The sequence below is a fragment of the Fonsecaea pedrosoi genome, assembly GCF_000835455.1.
Source record: "Fonsecaea pedrosoi CBS 271.37 unplaced genomic scaffold supercont1.4, whole genome shotgun sequence".
NCBI lineage: Eukaryota > Fungi > Ascomycota > Eurotiomycetes > Chaetothyriales > Herpotrichiellaceae > Fonsecaea > Fonsecaea pedrosoi.
Window position 1 is genome coordinate 3,723,024 of NW_013550612.1, and position 17,685 is coordinate 3,740,708.

Sequence of the window (17,685 nt, forward strand, 5' to 3'; positions counted from 1 at the left end):
ATTCGCGGTGGCTCACAATTGATGTCCTGCAGGTTGGAAATTGAGCGGCGCCAAAAAGATGTCAAACGCAGTTGGGTGCAATGTGGGCGCAAACTCGCCAAGAATACCACCGGCTAAACGCCGGCCTAAACTTTTTCCGACGAGATGGTTTGACTCAATCCGTTCTTACAGCTATGGAGAAGCCGAAATGTTGGAGGTAAGTTGATCGGATTTGACACTCAAGAGGCACTCTGCTGTCCTACCATTGCCCTTCACACTAGATCTCTTAGAGCTTCAGTTGTTCCTCTTGTCTCGCAAGGTAGAAAAGTTGAAGAGTTCATTTGAAAAGGACTGTTGGGCATCTAAAGCAAAACAAAAGAGCAACAACCGGTAAACGTCGCCCACACTGCCATGGACCTCGTCAACCACCTCTCGGACCGGCTCCTCTTCGCGGTGCCCAAAAAAGGACGTCTGCAGGCCGCGACTCTCGATCTCCTGGCTGGATCGGACATTCAATTTCGCCGAGAAACCAGGCTCGACATCGCCCTGGTGAAGAATCATCCGTTAGCACTTATTTTCCTACCCGCCGCGGACATTCCCACGTTCGTGGGCGAAGGACGAGTCGACCTTGGAATCACGGGACGGGATCAAGTTGCAGAGCATGATGCCCATCTTACGCTAGGTGAGGAATCCGGAGTGGAGGAAATCATGGACCTGGGATTTGGCAGGTGTAGACTGCAAGTCCAGGTACCCGAGAAAGGTCCCATCCAGGATGTCAAGGACCTAGTCGGCAAGAACATCGTGACGAGTTTTACAGGTCTTGCCGAAGACTACTTTGCACGCTTAGAAGGTATGGGCGGCCGAAAGGAGAGCATAAATGGCACAGCTAGCCCGATCCCAAAGCTGAAGACGAAGATCAAATTCGTGGGCGGCAGTGTGGAAGCAGCTTGCGCCCTGGGCGTGGCAGACGGAATCGTCGACCTGGTCGAGTCCGGGGAGACGATGCGAGCAGCAGGCCTCAAAGCCATCGAGACGGTGGTCGAGAGCACGGCCGTCTTGATCAAGTCGAAATCCGTCTCGAACGAAGAACTTGTCAACAAGATCGCCGCTCGGATACGAGGGGTTATTACAGCACAGAAATACATCTTGTGTCAGTATAATGTGCCACGTGCCAAATTGGCGGAAGCCACCAAGATTACCCCAGGCAAGCGGGCTCCTACGATAACGGCGTTGGAGGAACCGGACTGGGTGGCCGTGAGTGCCATGGTTGAAAAGCAGCGTATTGCGACAGTTATGGATGAGTTGACAGGGGTGGGTGCGACGGATATTTTGGTCTTGGACATTGCGAACTCCCGGACGGGTTGACAAGGGGGTAACAGCAAGAGCAATTCAACGGCGCAAGTACATAGAGGAATGGTTCAAGACAGGACACGGTTACGAGGATGGCACCCATAAAATCAAGGAGCGGAAGCCTCATTATGCAGGCATCGTGCGCAGGCGACGAGGCTCACGAATACCGACTGAACAGGCAAGAGCAATGCCAATAGAATATCAAATGACGATTCTAGAGAATGAACTCTTTGGCCAGGGCAATCTCGACAAAGTCGATTTCGTTCAGGCATGCTGACTGGATGACATGCACACATAGAGTAGGTATTCTTTACGGAATCGTCATCTGTTTGCTGCTTCCGGGCATTCTCGCCAACAGGCTAGGCTGCAGCTATGAAATGTCGCTCTTCACAACCTCACCCTAGCCAGTATAGAGGAAATGGGAGGTTGCTTTCCGAAACCTCGCCCAAGTAAACGTAGTGATCGCCCAATCAATTCGAACTTGATGACTTTCTCTTCCAGTGCACAATAAAGTCAAGCATCGAATGACATCACGCTCTCGACGTTACTAAGCGACCACTTCCGGCTTCATCCAGCCACTGCCACCCTTGTTCCCCCCGCCAACACGACACATTTCTATCACAGGATCCCCAGTTTCGGGGTCTGGGAATTGCTCAATCCCCAAGCACGCCCTATGTGAAATTCAGGCACAGCGCCTCAGCGCTTCTATGATAATCACCCAGATCAAGTCTGAAGCTACGGGTTCTCTGGCCATGTCGGCAAAGAAAAGTGGTCCGCTGCTCCACGATCCAGCACCTGTCGCCGAATCCCTTCTCAGCCGCTTGATTGTGGCACCGGTGCTGTTCATATCCTTTCTGATATCGCTGTTTCTCATCGATCGCCAAACGTACGGCAGCATCTTCGCCCGATCCGGCAGTCGCGATGGATATTATCATTCCCATCAGCGCAAATTGGCCAAACGAGAGATGGACGACGCCTTTCAGATGCGAAGCAAGGTGATCGCTGCCATGTTCATATTCAGCGCAGTCACCCTAGCTCTGCTTGCTTGGACATTGGAGTCCGTGTGGAAAGGGTGGAGATATAGGGTATGAATATTTGCAGCGCTTGGAAAAGGCGACTCGAGATCTCGGCATTATCTCGTAGGGAATGTTGGATTGTTTCGAGGGATTGGAAAAGTTGTTTGTGAATTTCACTTCTCGGGGGCATCTTTTGGAAATCTGGTCAGCCGCCGACACGGGTTTCGTAGAGGTATCTGGTGCACAGATGGGTTTGTTCTCATGGCTCAACTTACCTGGAAGTCTCTCAATGACATATTTTCCTCGGGCAACACTCATGATAGGGACTCCAGGCACCTTCCGAATGCGCCTCTTCAGATCTCTATCATTGGTAGCCACGATGTAGATCTTGTGCCTCATGACTCTGTCAACGATGCAGTCGTCGGCGTATGTGCCTTTATGGCCGCATTTAAGTCGCTCCCATCTTTCGTCCCTCGCTATCCGCAAGGCGATCCTATACTTCTGTCCAAGCTTTTCGAGTTCGGCCATCACGCAATCTGTGATGATTGGTATGCACTTTGCGTAGAGGCAGTCCATCATCGTCGACAATAATTCGAGTTTCTTCTGGACAGTGTGCGAGAGGAAGTTCGTATCGACGAGGACATTGTAAGGCGGCACAAGGGCGGTATTGTACTGGAAGAACAGGGAAGACGATACTTGAGGCCTGCTTCCTTTAGTGGGTCTTCTCAACCGAGTATCTGTGATCACTCACGCTTCTCGTATCACATCGTCGTCTGTTTTCTTCTTGGTTTCAGCCGCCTTTCCAGTCTCTTGATTCTTCTTGAGGCGAGCATCCCGTTGGCCAATGATCTTTTTGACTTGGAACTTGCGAGTCTTCTTATGGACGCCCATGTTGAGCGAGCGACAAACCAGCTGTCTGGAAAATGTCGCGGTGTTGAGCACAAGAGAAAATTGTCTACTTAGGCAACGGGCATAACAGCAAGCGAGAAAAGTTAAGGCCGGGACTAGTGGGTGCGATCCGATAAAAATCTCCCGCTTCTCAGCCACAATCGCTCACGTTATTGGTCTCCGGAGCACCTAACCTGACAGCGACTAGCGCATGCCAAAGCCCCAAAATAACAAAAAGAGGGCTCCAACTGGGCACGCTGTGACTTGTTAGGGGCGCCGAACCGTGACCCTGGGCGCCACGACTCTTCAATCTGAGGCCTCTCACATCTTGTGCACGACGCCAAATCGTCACCCTTGCACTCTTTCAACCTCGATCTCTGACCTTATCCCCTCGTTACCGTTCTGCCACCAGTCCAAATCATTCTACGGTCCTGCAATACTTTTCGGCAGTATTATACACACGTCCCACGCTATAAGACACAACATGGTCACCAACTCCGCGCTTCCAACCCTTCCAGGCGGGTTCAATTACCCCCCTCCGACCGTCCCCCCAAAAGCCGGCGCACCCTACCTCGCCAGTTCTAAACTGCCTGAAAACTTTGTCTTTATTGTCGTCGGCGCTGCGTTGGGCTTTGTGGCCCTCCTCATCATTGGCTGGCGGATTCTCATGTCGTGGTCCATAAATCGCAGTTTCAGACGCGACGCAAGCAGTGGAAAGGCAAGCGGCGCTGCTTACACACCCCTTGCAGACATAAAAAAGAACCCGGCGATACAATCCTCACACGATATGGCCGATTTGAGTAAATTGCCGCGGTCATTCTCGAGTGTGCCGTCATTGTTTTTCTCCCCTACAGCCGAAGTGGCGAAACAGACCCAGCGACCTACAAGCAGCCAACTCACACACCTGCCAGCTGGGCATTACCGCGATGCTTCGGATTCATATCGACGATGATTCTTTAAAACCAACATCTAAGCAGGGATATCCCGGTCATTTGGCTTAGGTTCGAGATTGTGGTCAGGTTGAATCTTGGAACGAACTGTCGAAGCTAAATCACCACACGCTATTCACGGCGCAGATCGATGGCAGTTGCCTGCGTCCAAGATCATTCTGGGCGGGCCAAACCGTCTTCACGGACGGACAGACGCTCCTGAGACCAAGGGAGTGCACTAACGTCACCTTCACTCTCGAATTGTTCGTGGTAGAGCCGTGACGTCAAAGACTTCTATCGACCGTGGTTATGTCCTCGAATGTTTTATCCTGCGCAACATACCATAAATCAGGCCCAGCTACGTGGTCCCGGCCATTTACAGGGATTGGATTACTCGGGATACTGGGATTTTAGCGAGGCGTCTTTAGAGGGAAGGGGTTTGGTTTGGGTGGACCATGTTGGCATCAAATCGGAGGCGTTTTGGTATCGAGTAAATTGACATCCAAGACACTGTGCATATCCATGTCGGATGTAGTATGACCGTCTTCCCAGCCTTGCCGCACTCTGCCAAAAGGTTTCCATTGCGATCGTTTGACAACGACACTCGTGGCCATGAAATGTGCACATCAAACGCCACGGCGCTCCGCCGTATCGATAATTCATCCACGTCAGCCAATCGGAGTCTTTGATCGCTGACCCTTTTTTGCATTTTGGGGTATCTTATTACTCGGTATTGCAAAGTTGGAGCTTTGTTTTATGTACATACATACACACTCTTTTATCCCCTCTACAACTGTACCGAGAAATTCCTTTCGTCCCGTTGAGCCTGCATTTGCCGCTTTATCTGTCTGTCACAACAATGCCTCTCCCTCGAGGAGTCTCTCTACGGCACATGCAGGCACTTCCCACCGGTCGCTCGCTGCTCCGACCCCAACGGCGCTGGGCGCGGGTCCACGATGTCCGCTTCGTAACGACACATCGGGATCAAGAGAAGATTTTAGACCGTTATAGACATAAGCTGGAGCAGAAGGCGAAGGAGTAAGTTTGCCACGCAGGCGGTTCCAAAGCTGCGGCGCTGTCGATAGACGGCACTTGATGGCAGTGGCTGTTATCTTGTGCAAATGAAGCTGACGGCTGTGTTGGCATTCAGAGAAGGACATAATTCCATATTCTCCCTCACGGAGGCGTACAAGGATAAGATAGAGGACTACAAGCGGGCAGCCAATGCCACATATTCATCTGCACCCACAGGCCAGAGCCAGCAAGCACAACAATCTCCATTCCCACAGCCTCCACCTCCTCCAACACCTACACAGCAACCATTATCTTCTGCGAGTCAGCCACAAGAGAAATCTTCCGCCCCCAATCAATCATCTGGCGCCCCGGGAATAAAGCCTCTCTCCTCATACCTTGACCTCGACAAAGTGTCTTCTCTCTCTAACAAAGAGGTGGAATACGTCTGGCGGGTTCGGCATGCAAACGATCCGTTGTCGCTCTGTGCCGCCATACCATTGGAAACATACAATCGCATCTACCGCACCGCAATGAAACACCCACAATTTGTCCTTCCCTTACCTCGCCCGGCAGCTGAAGATGGCAGCGGCGACGTAAAACAATCAGCCGACGGATTTCAGGGTGACGAACAACGGTCTGCTGCGGATATTCATTTCATGCAATGGGGATTCCATCCCCCTGCCGGCGTTCCCCCGACTCCAGGTGTAAAAACTGCAAATACCCATACGAGCACCGTAATCTTCACGCACTTGGCTGCCTTCAAGCTTTACGGAACCTATGCTCAGCCGCATACGACGATCACCCACTACCTCGATCTCGCCGACTCGCACGGTCTGGTGTTGCTAAGCGGATCTGTTGTCAAAGGGCGCGGGTTGAGCGTGGAAGAAGGCCGTTGGCTTTTGATGTGCCTTCAGAAATTCTATGACTATGAAGGTCACGGTGGGGGCGTTGGACGTGAAAAGCGCCAAGGGCTTTTGGAGAAATTCAGCAAAGGCGACCAGGGATTCGATCTGGAAGAGTTGATCGACGAAGCCGAGAGGATATCATGAAGAAGCCGCCAGGTTCATGCACCGACAGGTTCACTCCTTAAGTCATCGCTGTCAACGTCGAGCTCCGCTTTCCTCATCTTCTCTTCGCGTGGGCTTCTCAGCACGTCCTGGACTAGGAAATTCCAGATCGCCTCGAAGTAGCCTGGCTCGGCAACGGTCGAATTGTGGTCCCCGTCAGGGAATTCTTTCCAGACTTTTGTGGTGGGGCATTGATCGAACAGGGCCTTCATCATGGATGGTGGGACAATTTCATCCCGCAGACCAGAAAGAAACAGAACGGGAATTCCAGTATCTTGCACCTTGGCCAAGCTTTGTTCCGAGTCCCATCGCTGGTGACAGAGGTATGAAAGGTATTTCGCTGCTGGCATGATCGACGGGATCAATTTGCGAATAGACAAGAAGGTATTCTCCAAGATGACTGCGGAAATGTCGCCAACTTGATAATTTGCCTGCAGCAGCTTGACGGCAAGGGCGCCACCCAGACTTTGGCCGTATAGGACAATGTTGGTCTTTCTCAGCTCTGCATGCTCGCGCACAAAGTCGAGGGCAGCCTGCCCATCGATGGACAGTCCCTCCTCGCTGGGTGTGCCAGTCGAAAACCCATAACCCCGATATTCGACCATGAAGACATGACAGCCCAGATTCTGGGAGAGGACTTTGCCAATGGGAAGGCGGTGGCCGATGTTGCCAGCGTTCCCGTGAAATGTCAACAATGTGATGTTTTTTCTCAACGAAGGATCGGAAGGACGCAGGAGGTAGGCATGGAGGGTTTCACCGTCCGGCGTGGGAATCCTGATGGTTTCGGCATCCTCAATGCCGTACTTTTCAGGACGGTCGACAATCGACCTTGAACCGGTAGGTAGATTTGCGGGGTAGATAATGTCATTCTGCTTGAAATAGAGGAGACTGCTTCCGAGAGCGGCGAGGCCAGAGGTGGCGAAGACGGGTATGCGTAGCCAGGAGAGGTAGGAGGAGGTCATGGCGACAGTTTCATCAAGGCGCAGCTTGGTCAGGCTGTGATTCAACTGCGGGGGAAGATATGACTTTAGGACGGAGTACATCCAGCAAAGAGGCTGGCAGGAGACTAAGAATGACAAGCAAAAGTTTCTTGAAAAGAGAGGCGACTATATACGTACAAAACGAGGGATGTAGAGTGGATTTGTGTCCAGGACGAATCTTGGAGTTCTTGACCTGAATCAAGGCAGGTGTGATGTCTGGAGAGGTCGATACCTTGTGGCACCGTCCCTGTTGTGTTTGGTGCCCAAGGGGTAATTTTGGCGAGCTTAACCGCCTGCGTCGCCAAGTGGCGTCTAATTAAGCCTGGAATCCCCAACCCTTCGCTTACGCGGTGCCAGGCTGCCAGTGGTGCAAGGGCAGAATAATTGCCGCCCGCAGCTCGGTTGATGGACCAGACGCGTTTGCTGGTTCTGCCTTCTGTCCAGCGCAGCTTCGCCATACATCCATTCGCAATCATCCTGCTCCCACAACACAACCACAAACACCGCTTCAGGTCCCAACGCATACAGAGTCAAATCTCATATATCTCTTCTCTACATATTCGCAGTCATGATTGGCCCAGGCACCGGCATGCTTGGAGAGGATGGCATTCATGTCGACATGAACCACCTCAAGTCGGGAGAAGTCAACCTTGGTACATCTATTATGGCTATCAATTTCAAAGATGGGGTGATTCTTGGAGCAGACAGTCGGACAACGACAGGAGCATACATCGCCAATCGAGTCACGGACAAGCTCACCCAAGTACACGACACCATCTGGTGCTGCCGGTCAGGGTCTGCAGCCGATACTCAGGCCGTTGCCGATATTGTTCAATACCACCTCGGGATCTATGGCATCATGAACAACGAGTCCCCGACCACGCAGACTGCTGCTGCTCTATTTCAGGAGTTGTGCTACGGGAACAAGGATCAACTAAGGTGAGACGACCATAACGACAGAGGGAAACTTCTGGCTAACTTGGTTGCAGTGCTGGCATCATTATTGCAGGCTACGATAAGCGAAACGGTGGACAAGTCTACTCAATACCTCTAGGCGGATCGTTGCACAAAGGACCATATGCCATCGCAGGCTCAGGGTCGACCTACATCTACGGATACTGCGACGCACACTGGAAAGAAGCTATGACAGAAGAAGAAGGAATACAGTTTGTCAAGGGAGCATTAAGAGAAGCCATCAAATGGGACGGCAGCTCGGGCGGTGTCATTCGAATGGTGGTGTTGACGGCCAAGGGTGCTCAGCGACATTTGTATCTTCCAGACCAGGACTATCGAGGACCAGGGAGAGACTGAGCCGAATAATAAAACGGGGTTGGGACGGCGTCTAAGGATCCTTTTTGGAGGTGCATATGCACAACGGGGACAAACAAGCTCGATGAGTATCAGGCTGCAGGAGACAACTCTTCTTCGCCATTGTCATTACTTGTAGGACTCGGACATAGGCATGGGCGTGACGGGCAGCCGCGATTCGGCGATCAAAGAAAGTCCCTGAGTGGCGATGGTCGTTAGTTACTATTCAGCCGCCTTTCTTCTGTGTATGCAGGATGATGCAAGCGTGCTTAGGTTCTCGTAGCCCGTGGTGGTGGTGGTGGTGGTGGTGGTGGTGGTGGACGGGAGGGCGACGATGGCAAACATGTCACAAATGCTCCGCCCGTCTTCGGGTCTTTGCGTGCAGGCCAGCAGCTTCAACCACTGGGAAACTGCGCCTCGCGGCCTCAACCCAACCAAACCTAAACCCAAACCAACCCGATTCCCTCTTCGTTCGCCCATCTGTTTGCTTCCTCACTGCACTCTGTCTATCTCCATATCTTGCCTCTTGTATCTATCGTGTCGGCCGTCAAAGTCTGGAGGGATAGACGCGCCTGACTGCACTGACAGCTTTTAACTCCAGTAGTGACTTGCGGCAATGTCTTTGGTAAGTGACAGCATGTTTTCTCTTTCCCCCACCCACCGCTTTGCTCGTTGGCTGCGACGACTGCGAACCACACTGCACATGCTAGCTCTTCTGCCGACCGCCAACCTGATCGAACGCATGCCGAACGTCCACCACCACCGTAAAGGCCTGCCTCTGACCTCTGTCGGACACTCTGGAGCATTGTGTTACATCTTGTCCACCCTGCAATACGTATTGCTGCAAGTTTGCGAACCACAATCACCTTGTTGCGGACCTGTGCACCCACAAAGAGATACCGCGGAATCAGGCTGGGCAGTGCTAGGCTGAGACGGAAGCCATCTGCAATGGGACTTTGTTGGGTTGTTTGTACCTAGTCATCGACTAACAATCTCTATCGCAGACATCATACGCCAAAGGTTGAGATGGGCTCGCTGGTGATTAGCCAAGTGGCGCCGGGACTCGGTCAGCATCCCTATCACCACATGATGGTGGACACCAATCCTCATCACGACGACTCCTCCAGAGGATACAATGCCTCCTCTGACCAGACACCTACAATCCACGAGCCTTCTGAAGATTCGTCGACCCCAGGGTCACAGCACGACGACCATGAGCCAGGCAGTGCTCACTCATCCTCTCCCCAGCATCAACACTCCTCCTACTACCCTCAAAATGTGAACCAACACTCGCGCGGATTTGACCAGTCTGGTTTCCCGCTGACTAGCGACCCTCGAGTCGTCGTCGCCAATTCTCCTCCCTCCCCGCGCTTGCAACCCACATATCGCTCGACCAGGTCACTAGGCGCGTCAGAAGCCAGCTCTCCTAGTCGGATAAAAGTGAGAGACTTGTCACATATCCGCAGTCTTGCGAGTGAAGAATATTTGAATCGACCCCGTCTGTCGGGACGCCCTTCCAGCTCCTTTTCGGACACGGGAAGGCAATATGAAATCAGTGCCATGCCTGTGACAGACATTATCGAAATGGTCGCAGGCCTTCTTACCAAGATCACCACCACCAACGATCGACAGCATGAACATCACCGCCCGATCCCTCTCACAGAGGAACAGAGTCATCTGAACCCACACGCTTCCTGTGTGCTAGCATTTCACGGCAAGAACGTCCCCGGGATAACGATCCTAAGTTATCTTAGTCGGATACACAAGTATTGTCCGACTACCTACGAGGTGTTCCTGAGTCTGCTGGTATACTTTGATCGCATGACTGAGATGGTCAACCGAGGCCTTTTGGGGGACGTCAACAAGCGACCTGACGATTCCCCGGCTACAGCACCGGAGTCATCTACGCCCACTCCGCGTTCACCGGTGCTCATGAATGTGGACAGTCCTCAAGAGCACCACGATATCAGCACACCGCCCTCTCCATCGGACTCACGCCACCAATCCCAGATCCAGCATCCCTCCTCACCTCAATCCAGCATTCCGACCGACCTGTCGCAATTCTTCGTGGTTGATAGTTACAACATCCATCGCCTTGTAATTGCTGGTGTCACTTGCGCCAGTAAATTCTTTTCTGATGTATTTTACACGAATTCTCGATATGCAAAGGTACGTTTCACCAGCGAAAGAGCCACCATCTCAACAGTCGCTCTAGATGCCTTTGCCCTTGAATCGAATGCTGACAAATATTCCCTTCACAGGTGGGAGGACTTCCTCTGGCGGAACTGAACAACTTGGAGCTTCAATTCCTCCTTCTCAACGACTTTAGACTTTCTGTCCCGGTGGAGGAGCTCGAAGCTTACGGTACCATGCTGGTTGAGTTTTATGCTCGGGAATTGCTGGCCCAGCAACAGCTCGCTCAACAGCCGCAGCAGCACCATCAAGCAGGCTCGGCTGTTCATTCTCCTGCCGCTGGTGCAGGAGATGGGATGTACATGCGCTCCCACGGAGATGCGGTTGGGTCAACGCAGGAGTAAGCGGTGGCCTTCTAGGTTGACAGATGGCATTTTACCCCAGGGGGAACGAGACAAAGCTTTGTTGATGACAGGATTATGGAAAATATTCCAGACAACGGCCCGGCCTTTGTTTACGTTTACGAGATTGCGAGTCATGAACGGAGTCAATACCTATTAGACCAGATCTTTTGTGAGAGTGTTTTACTTGTGTATCTGAGTGGAGGAAGGGTGACTTCCTGAGCTCACGGTCGAGCTGGGCCTCAGGATTCAAGGGCGTTGGCGAGTGGAGAGGCATTCTCATTCTCACTGATTTACATTGAGACGACCGAGACGAGATATTGCTGAATAGATGTGCGAATCGAGGTCGTAGAAACGTTTTCCATTTGTTGAGACAATGCTCCATGATTTGCTGGCTATCTTCTTGGGTCTTAACAGGCCTAGGCTGCTCAAGCCGGTTGCCGTTGATTTTGCGCTGCTCATCCCGTCCTCCTTGGACCACGAGGGCATCGTTGCTCTCTTTATGGATTGGAATCCCGGGACTTTTGAAGCGCGTGGCCTTTCCCCAGGAATACAAGATGGACGAGTGAGTGCTTTGTACTTGGCATAGGGAGAAAGGAGTACGAAAGTAGACTGTCTACTCATTCTATCTCGCGTCCTACAAAAGCTCAACCATTTGCGATCTACAGGGTGACTCCTGGTGTCTGTAGAACTTGGCAGACGTTGTTACAACTTTTTGGATTCTACTTCTTCTGTGTTTGTGGTATCTTGGATCTCGTCAAGCAACAGCGACGGCGAACAGCGCTCTCGACCCTCCAGCCCCTGTCTGCAGTGCCTTTCTTCGTTAGAGCACAGCAAACGCATAACAAGTCCCTAACTAGAATCTGCCCGCCTGGGTGTGTGTGTGAAAGCTTCGTAACAATGCAAATGTCGAAAGAAAAAAGACGTTTCGTCAGCAAACTCGACTCAGCGCATCGTGTTGCGTCTTCAGCTGAGACGTGTGCTCGCCAACTGATTTCGGACGGGACGTGCCTCGCCAGTGTCTTGCTCCCAGGCAAGTATGTTGCGTGATGTTGGGAGCCACCAACACCGCCAGTCATCAAACATCACATGTGTCCTTGTTCCCTGCCAAAGACATTTAACCCTACTCGTCCTCATGAACCACGAAACAAGAACTGCATGTCCTCCGGCGTCAGTTTGTCAAGTGCGACCTGGTCGTTGTTCACCGTTCCATTGATCATGTTGGCCTTCTTCTCCTGAAGCAATACCATTCGTGATTCGACCGAGTCTTCGATACACAGCCGCGTGATGACGCAAGGTCGACGTTGGCCGATTCGATGGCACCGATCCGCAGACTGCCATTCGGCAGCAGGGTTCCACCATCTGTACGAAATTCAGTCAGTGGAGGAAGTCAAGGGAAAGGAAATCAGCTGCGACTTACGGATCGACAATGTAAACTCTGCTGGCCTCGGTCAAGTTCAGGGCGACACCGCCTGCCTTGAGTGAGACGAGGAAGACCTCCACATCGACGTTGCTCATGAAGTGGTCGATGGTCTTCTGTCTCTGCGCGGGAGTCATGCTTCCATCCAACAAGACCGTGCTGAACCCCGACTTCTGCAAACGCCACTGAACGAGTTGCAACATGCTGGTGAACTGCGAAAACACAATCGACTTGTGCGTCTGTTTCTTGCTGCGGAGCTTGTACAGGTCATACACGAGCATCTCAATCTTTGTAGAGCTGGTCCAATCTTCCATCTTGATGCGGTTGATGATGGATGACTTCTTGACGTTGTCTTCGTCCTGCTCGATTTCCGGCTGGTCCCAGTCTATCACCAAGGGGATGTGGCATCTCGGACAATCTGCGTCTTCCTCAGAGCCTCCGTAGGCACTACCAGCGAAGGACTGGACGTATGACTTGGCACATTGACGACAGAATTCGTGATGGCACCGAGAACGGATGGCATCCTCCGCAGGCTCGTCGCAGACGCAGCAAACGAGAACATTCTGCCCGCCTTCTGCGTTCTTGCGCAGGATCAAATCAGGGTGGTTGGCGACTTGTCTCATTTGCATGATGAGACCAAAGATGTTGGCGTAGTTGTTCAACATGACCCCCTGCGAGACGTACGTGTCGAATTTGCGTGTCGAGTTAGACATGATACTTTGGGAGAAGTCGCGTTCGATTTCTCCAAAGAACTCGTTGTGGATAACGATCTCTTTGGGTGGGAGCTCCATCGAAGATGTGTGGTCTCGCTTCATTCGACGAAGCATGATGCGGTCGGTGATCAAACGCAACTTGTCCAGAGCGTCCTTTCTGAGACTTTGATTGTCCGCCTGGGTGATCGGATTGAGAATCTCCTGGTTGAACACAGAGACGTGGTTAAAGCCACTATGCTTGCATTTGACGCATCTCTTCGATTCATCCTGGGACCAGTGCAGTTCACGACAATCACATGTCTTGCAGAAATAACATGCGAATGGGTGAATCTCGAGGAACCGGAGGAGCGAGAAAAACTCGCCAATACGATTCTGAACAGGTGTGCCAGACAAGCACCATTTGTAGGTAGCTTTGAGAGCAAAGCAGGCTCTTGCCACGCCGGTGGTGCGCTGTTTGATGCTGTGGGCCTCGTCGAGGATCAATCGATGATATTTGATCGAGTGCAACACGCTGTCCTCTTTGACAATTCCATCACCCCGAGACCATCCCTTCTGCTCCTTTCGGTACATCGACTCTAGGCCAGAATAGGAGACCATGATGACATCGTACTTTTTCAGGTCCTTGACCGTGAGAAGCTTGCATTTTGGGTTGGCGGAAGAGTGATAAACCAGCACCTTCAGCTTTCCACTGGTGTATTCTTTGATCTCCGACTGCCATTGCATTAGGGCCACAGGAGGGACAATCACCAGGCTCGGAGCTTTCGCGGGATAGTCGGACATGATAAGACTAACAGCCTGGATGGTCTTTCCCATCCCCATCTCATCACCAAGCAAGCCCCCTCTCCACTGGGACTTTTCCTGTTTGATCATCCAGTCCAAGCCTTCAAGCTGGAAGGGCTTCAATTTACGACTGATCCCAGCCGGTTGTGGCGCTCGCACGGGCTTGATGACTGGGATCTTGGCCAGGTCCGTCCACATGGTCTTGATTTCTGGATGCGCCTTTTCCAAGCGTTTGCGTTCTCTCAATTGACGTCGCTTCGCGGGATCCGCCCAGAACATAATCTCGTCTTGGGTTATCTTTGTCCAATCGAGTGACGAACGACTGCCTCTAGCCCACGGTGGTTGAACATCTTCATCATCGTCATCGACCTCACTAAGGTCTGCCGAACCCCCTGACACGGGTGGTAGGGTGAAATCGGACAATTCTGAATCGGGAGTCGAGGCCGCCGAGGAAAGCCCGGAACTGTCATTCAACGCCCCAACGGCAGCAGTGGAAGAATTTTGATTACGGAGAGGGAGTTTGGCTCGACGCTGACGAGTGTTGGCGCGAGGGATTTCGTCGTCATCATCGTCCGTCAGGTCGATGATGGATGACCTGGTACGACGGCGTTTGGATAGGGGTTCATCATCACTCCCCTCTGAATCTGCCACTACCTTGTACTCCTCTCTCTGCAGTTCTGCCGCGAGTTGTGCATCGGTGTCCTCGAAATCCAAATCCGTTATTTCATTGATGTTTCGCTTTCGAGAAGCAGTCCTCCCACGGAGAGAAAACTCGGAAGACTCAAGTTGCAAAGCCCTGGCTGTAGCTCCAACTTTCGCTTTTGACGTGCCTGGATCAGGGGTTGGGACAGTACTGGTTCCTGGGGTCTCATAATCAGGCGAGTCCATCGGATCGGCGATAGAAGAAGGGGCCGTTGACTCAGACAACCGGCCACGGCGTTTTGCAGGAGCAGAGTCATTATTGGAGAGGTAGACTCCTTGGAATGCGCCTTTTGAGGTAGAGGCAGTGACAGAGATATCGTCGTCGTCAGTGTCTGGGATCTCCTTGACTGCAGATGCAGAAGGTTTGCCTCGGCTTCGATTGATGGTTCGCTTAGAGGGTGCTCTGGTGCGTGAAGGGGTCGACTTTTCAGCGGCGATTCTTGAGGCTGCGGGCATCGGTCAGTCGGTGGTCAATACGGCATTGTTTGAGAATATACTTACAAGGAGCCCTTGAGGAGGCCGCAGATCTTGTAGGACGACCACGAGGCCCCATGGTGGACGTTGAGGAGGAGAGCAATGGCAGAAGTCAACGGAAAGGGTGAGGCTTGATTGAATATTGCTCCAGAAAGAGATCGAGGCACAATCGATAAAGATCTAGATTTAGCGTGTTTTCTGCCTGGATTCCGGCGCGTGGGGACGCGTTAAGTGGTTTTCTCCAGACAAAAGCAGCATCTCAACAAAGCTTGGGGAGGTGGCTTTGTCTGATAAAGCGGCGGCGGCAGGAGCCCTAACCTGCCAAGCTGTATGTGTCCCGGTTTGCCTGCAGTGATCCCTCTGAAAGGTTCATGTGACCACGGATCGCGTTTTCAATTCAACGCGCCTCCAACCGCGCCAAGGGGGAATGCCCCTCACCACTTGCTGCTCGCTGATGCTTCTGCCTTGAGCAGTGAATGGATTTTTATTCAAAGGCTCGAAAGCTCCAAGCAGAATCTGCTGGTTTGACTTAGTTTAGGTTTCTCTTCAACTACTAATATCCTCCCACTTACCTGTTTCCCTAGCGTTGCTTAAACTGAGATTTGCCACCAATAGAACTTTTCACAATGTTCGTCGATGCCCCTGGATTAGCAGCCTCGTTTGTACTGACACTGAATATAGGGCGACTCGGCGTGCTGCTGCACTCAATCGTATCCGCGGACCCCAGTCTGCCCTCACAGACTTTCTTGCCTCCCACAATATCTCGGCTCACCAGATCCAACAGGATTACCAACAACGTCTTGCCAACGCGGAGCGAGAGGCGCAAGAAGGTACAGAAAATGCCGACGTGGAGCAAGAAGACGCCTCCGATGATGGCAGCGAGGATCCTATCGAGCGCAAGAAGCGCAAGAGAAAACAACAGATGGCTCTGATGAAGATCAAACAGAGCAAGGAGTTCAAGAAACGGAAAATGGAACGTGAAATGGAGGAAGGCAGCGACTTCGAAATGGACGACGATGAAATCGCCAGAGCCATGATGGCCAAAGCAAAACCCTTACCCGGCCAACTTGACAACTGTGAGATATGTGAAAAGAGATTTACCGTCACACCTTACAGTAGGACTGGGCCTGACGGTGGTCTGTTGTGCACCAAATGCTCCAAGGAACTGAAGGAGGAGGAAAAGAAAGATGCTCAGGCGAAGAAAAAGAGAACTGCTGTCCCCAGAGGTCGACGTCGACAGACAGAGAGCGATCGGATGATGGGAGACGTCAAACCAGGTGCCAAAAGCCTGGCCGACATGTGCGTTCGTAAGGTCGCCGATGTCGTCAACGATATTGAGGAATTTGGTGATATGCCACAAAACCTGTTGGATCGGCTGAGCCAGATTTTCTCAAAACGGAGAGTCCTGACTCCTCGCATCCTCGAACTCTTCCTTCGCCCTGATGTCGACCGTATTATTGTATATGATTGCGGCAAATTGGAGCAAGAAGATTTCCAGAAAATCTTTGCACTGATGCCACAAGTCGAGATTGTTAACTTGCGCTTTGCGGGTCAGCTGAAAGATGAACCACTTCTATATATGGCCGACAAATGTAAGAAGATTCGTCATCTCCAGCTCGGTGCGACAAACCTGGTCTCTGACAGCGCCTGGGTTGTACTCTTCAACTCACTTGGGCCTCAGCTGGAAAGTCTCAAGCTATCGGAACTCAATGACTCATTGAGGGACGAAACAGTGGCGGTACTGACGGACAAATGTCAGAGACTCAAGAGACTCAAGTTGCGGTCTTGTTCTCACATGAGTGAGGTGTCGATTGACGCGCTCTGCTCTTTGCGAAGTCTCGAACACCTCACGCTTGGCAGCATCGCGCAGGAGACATCCTCAGAGATCCTGGTCAAACTCATCACCTCTCTCGGTGCCAATCTCCGAACTCTTTGTCTAGAAGACTTCCAAGAACTCGACGACAATGTCATTGAAGCAATCAGGGAGCACTGTTCGAACCTGTGCAAGCTGCGTATTCGAGGGAGCAGCATCTGCACGGACCGTGTCTTTGCCGACCTCTTTGGTAGCAACTGCCCCTTCCATCCTCTGCTCTACGCCGACCTGTCCGACAACCGCGACATCGACAATACGAACCCTGAAGGTCCGCAAGACGAACCCATTGGCTTTGGCTCCCTCGCGTTCCCGGCGCTCATGGCCCATTCCGGTTCGCGTCTCGCCACTCTCAACCTCAAGGCTTGTCGTCACATCTCTCACTCTGCGCTCCTCGAAGTCTTCGACGGTGTCAAGCAGTATCCTTTTCTGAAAGACATTGACCTGTCCTTTGTCACCCAGGTGGATGATGTGGTCATGACCGGCATATTCAGGAGTTGTCCCTCTCTGGCAAAGCTTGCCGTGTTTGCCTGCTTCAACGCCCGATCCACCAGGATCCCGGCTGGAATCGCCGTGATTGGATTGCCCAACGCGAGTGCGAACATTGTACAGGGAGACTTCATTGCGTAGGTGTAGTGTCCACTGGTCATGCTTACATGAA

General features: G+C 52.1%; 10 protein-coding genes across 10 annotated transcripts; 7 read left to right on the forward strand and 3 right to left on the reverse strand.

The window, feature by feature from the left end:
• Positions 1-390: 390 nt before the first annotated feature.
• Z517_07143 (ATP phosphoribosyltransferase) lies at positions 391-1,344 on the forward strand (the record flags this gene model as incomplete). Its single annotated transcript, XM_013428881.1, has 1 exon — positions 391-1,344. The coding sequence occupies one exon, from the start codon at positions 391-393 to the stop codon at positions 1,342-1,344; it is 954 nt and encodes a 317-aa protein (XP_013284335.1).
• Positions 1,345-2,036: 692 nt separating this feature from the next.
• Z517_07144 (uncharacterized protein) lies at positions 2,037-2,420 on the forward strand (the record flags this gene model as incomplete). The annotated part of the gene is made up of 1 exon (XM_013428882.1): positions 2,037-2,420. The coding sequence occupies one exon, from the start codon at positions 2,037-2,039 to the stop codon at positions 2,418-2,420; it is 384 nt and encodes a 127-aa protein (XP_013284336.1).
• Positions 2,421-2,518: 98 nt separating this feature from the next.
• Positions 2,519-3,236, reverse strand: Z517_07145 (uncharacterized protein; the record flags this gene model as incomplete). The annotated part of the gene is made up of 3 exons (XM_013428883.1): positions 2,519-2,535; positions 2,621-3,048; positions 3,097-3,236. 3 exons carry the CDS (start codon positions 3,234-3,236, stop codon positions 2,519-2,521), a joined length of 585 nt encoding a protein of 194 aa, XP_013284337.1.
• A 481-nt stretch (positions 3,237-3,717) lies between these two features.
• On the forward strand, positions 3,718-4,185 carry Z517_07146 (uncharacterized protein; the record flags this gene model as incomplete). The annotated part of the gene is made up of 1 exon (XM_013428884.1): positions 3,718-4,185. One exon carries the CDS (start codon positions 3,718-3,720, stop codon positions 4,183-4,185), a length of 468 nt encoding a protein of 155 aa, XP_013284338.1.
• An 836-nt stretch (positions 4,186-5,021) lies between these two features.
• On the forward strand, positions 5,022-6,225 carry Z517_07147 (uncharacterized protein; the record flags this gene model as incomplete). Its single annotated transcript, XM_013428885.1, has 2 exons — positions 5,022-5,200; positions 5,313-6,225. The coding sequence occupies 2 exons, from the start codon at positions 5,022-5,024 to the stop codon at positions 6,223-6,225; spliced, it is 1,092 nt and encodes a 363-aa protein (XP_013284339.1).
• A 14-nt stretch (positions 6,226-6,239) lies between these two features.
• On the reverse strand, positions 6,240-7,205 carry Z517_07148 (uncharacterized protein; the record flags this gene model as incomplete). Its single annotated transcript, XM_013428886.1, has 1 exon — positions 6,240-7,205. The coding sequence occupies one exon, from the start codon at positions 7,203-7,205 to the stop codon at positions 6,240-6,242; it is 966 nt and encodes a 321-aa protein (XP_013284340.1).
• A 586-nt stretch (positions 7,206-7,791) lies between these two features.
• Z517_07149 (proteasome subunit beta type-1) lies at positions 7,792-8,534 on the forward strand (the record flags this gene model as incomplete). Its single annotated transcript, XM_013428887.1, has 2 exons — positions 7,792-8,162; positions 8,213-8,534. 2 exons carry the CDS (start codon positions 7,792-7,794, stop codon positions 8,532-8,534), a joined length of 693 nt encoding a protein of 230 aa, XP_013284341.1.
• Positions 8,535-9,620: 1,086 nt separating this feature from the next.
• Positions 9,621-11,068, forward strand: Z517_07150 (uncharacterized protein; the record flags this gene model as incomplete). The annotated part of the gene is made up of 2 exons (XM_013428888.1): positions 9,621-10,700; positions 10,793-11,068. The coding sequence occupies 2 exons, from the start codon at positions 9,621-9,623 to the stop codon at positions 11,066-11,068; spliced, it is 1,356 nt and encodes a 451-aa protein (XP_013284342.1).
• Positions 11,069-12,198: 1,130 nt separating this feature from the next.
• Z517_07151 (uncharacterized protein) lies at positions 12,199-15,136 on the reverse strand (the record flags this gene model as incomplete). The annotated part of the gene is made up of 2 exons (XM_013428889.1): positions 12,199-12,427; positions 12,486-15,136. 2 exons carry the CDS (start codon positions 15,134-15,136, stop codon positions 12,199-12,201), a joined length of 2,880 nt encoding a protein of 959 aa, XP_013284343.1.
• Positions 15,137-15,780: 644 nt separating this feature from the next.
• Positions 15,781-17,654, forward strand: Z517_07152 (uncharacterized protein; the record flags this gene model as incomplete). The annotated part of the gene is made up of 2 exons (XM_013428890.1): positions 15,781-15,812; positions 15,836-17,654. The coding sequence occupies 2 exons, from the start codon at positions 15,781-15,783 to the stop codon at positions 17,652-17,654; spliced, it is 1,851 nt and encodes a 616-aa protein (XP_013284344.1).
• Between the last annotated feature and the right edge of the window lie 31 nt (positions 17,655-17,685).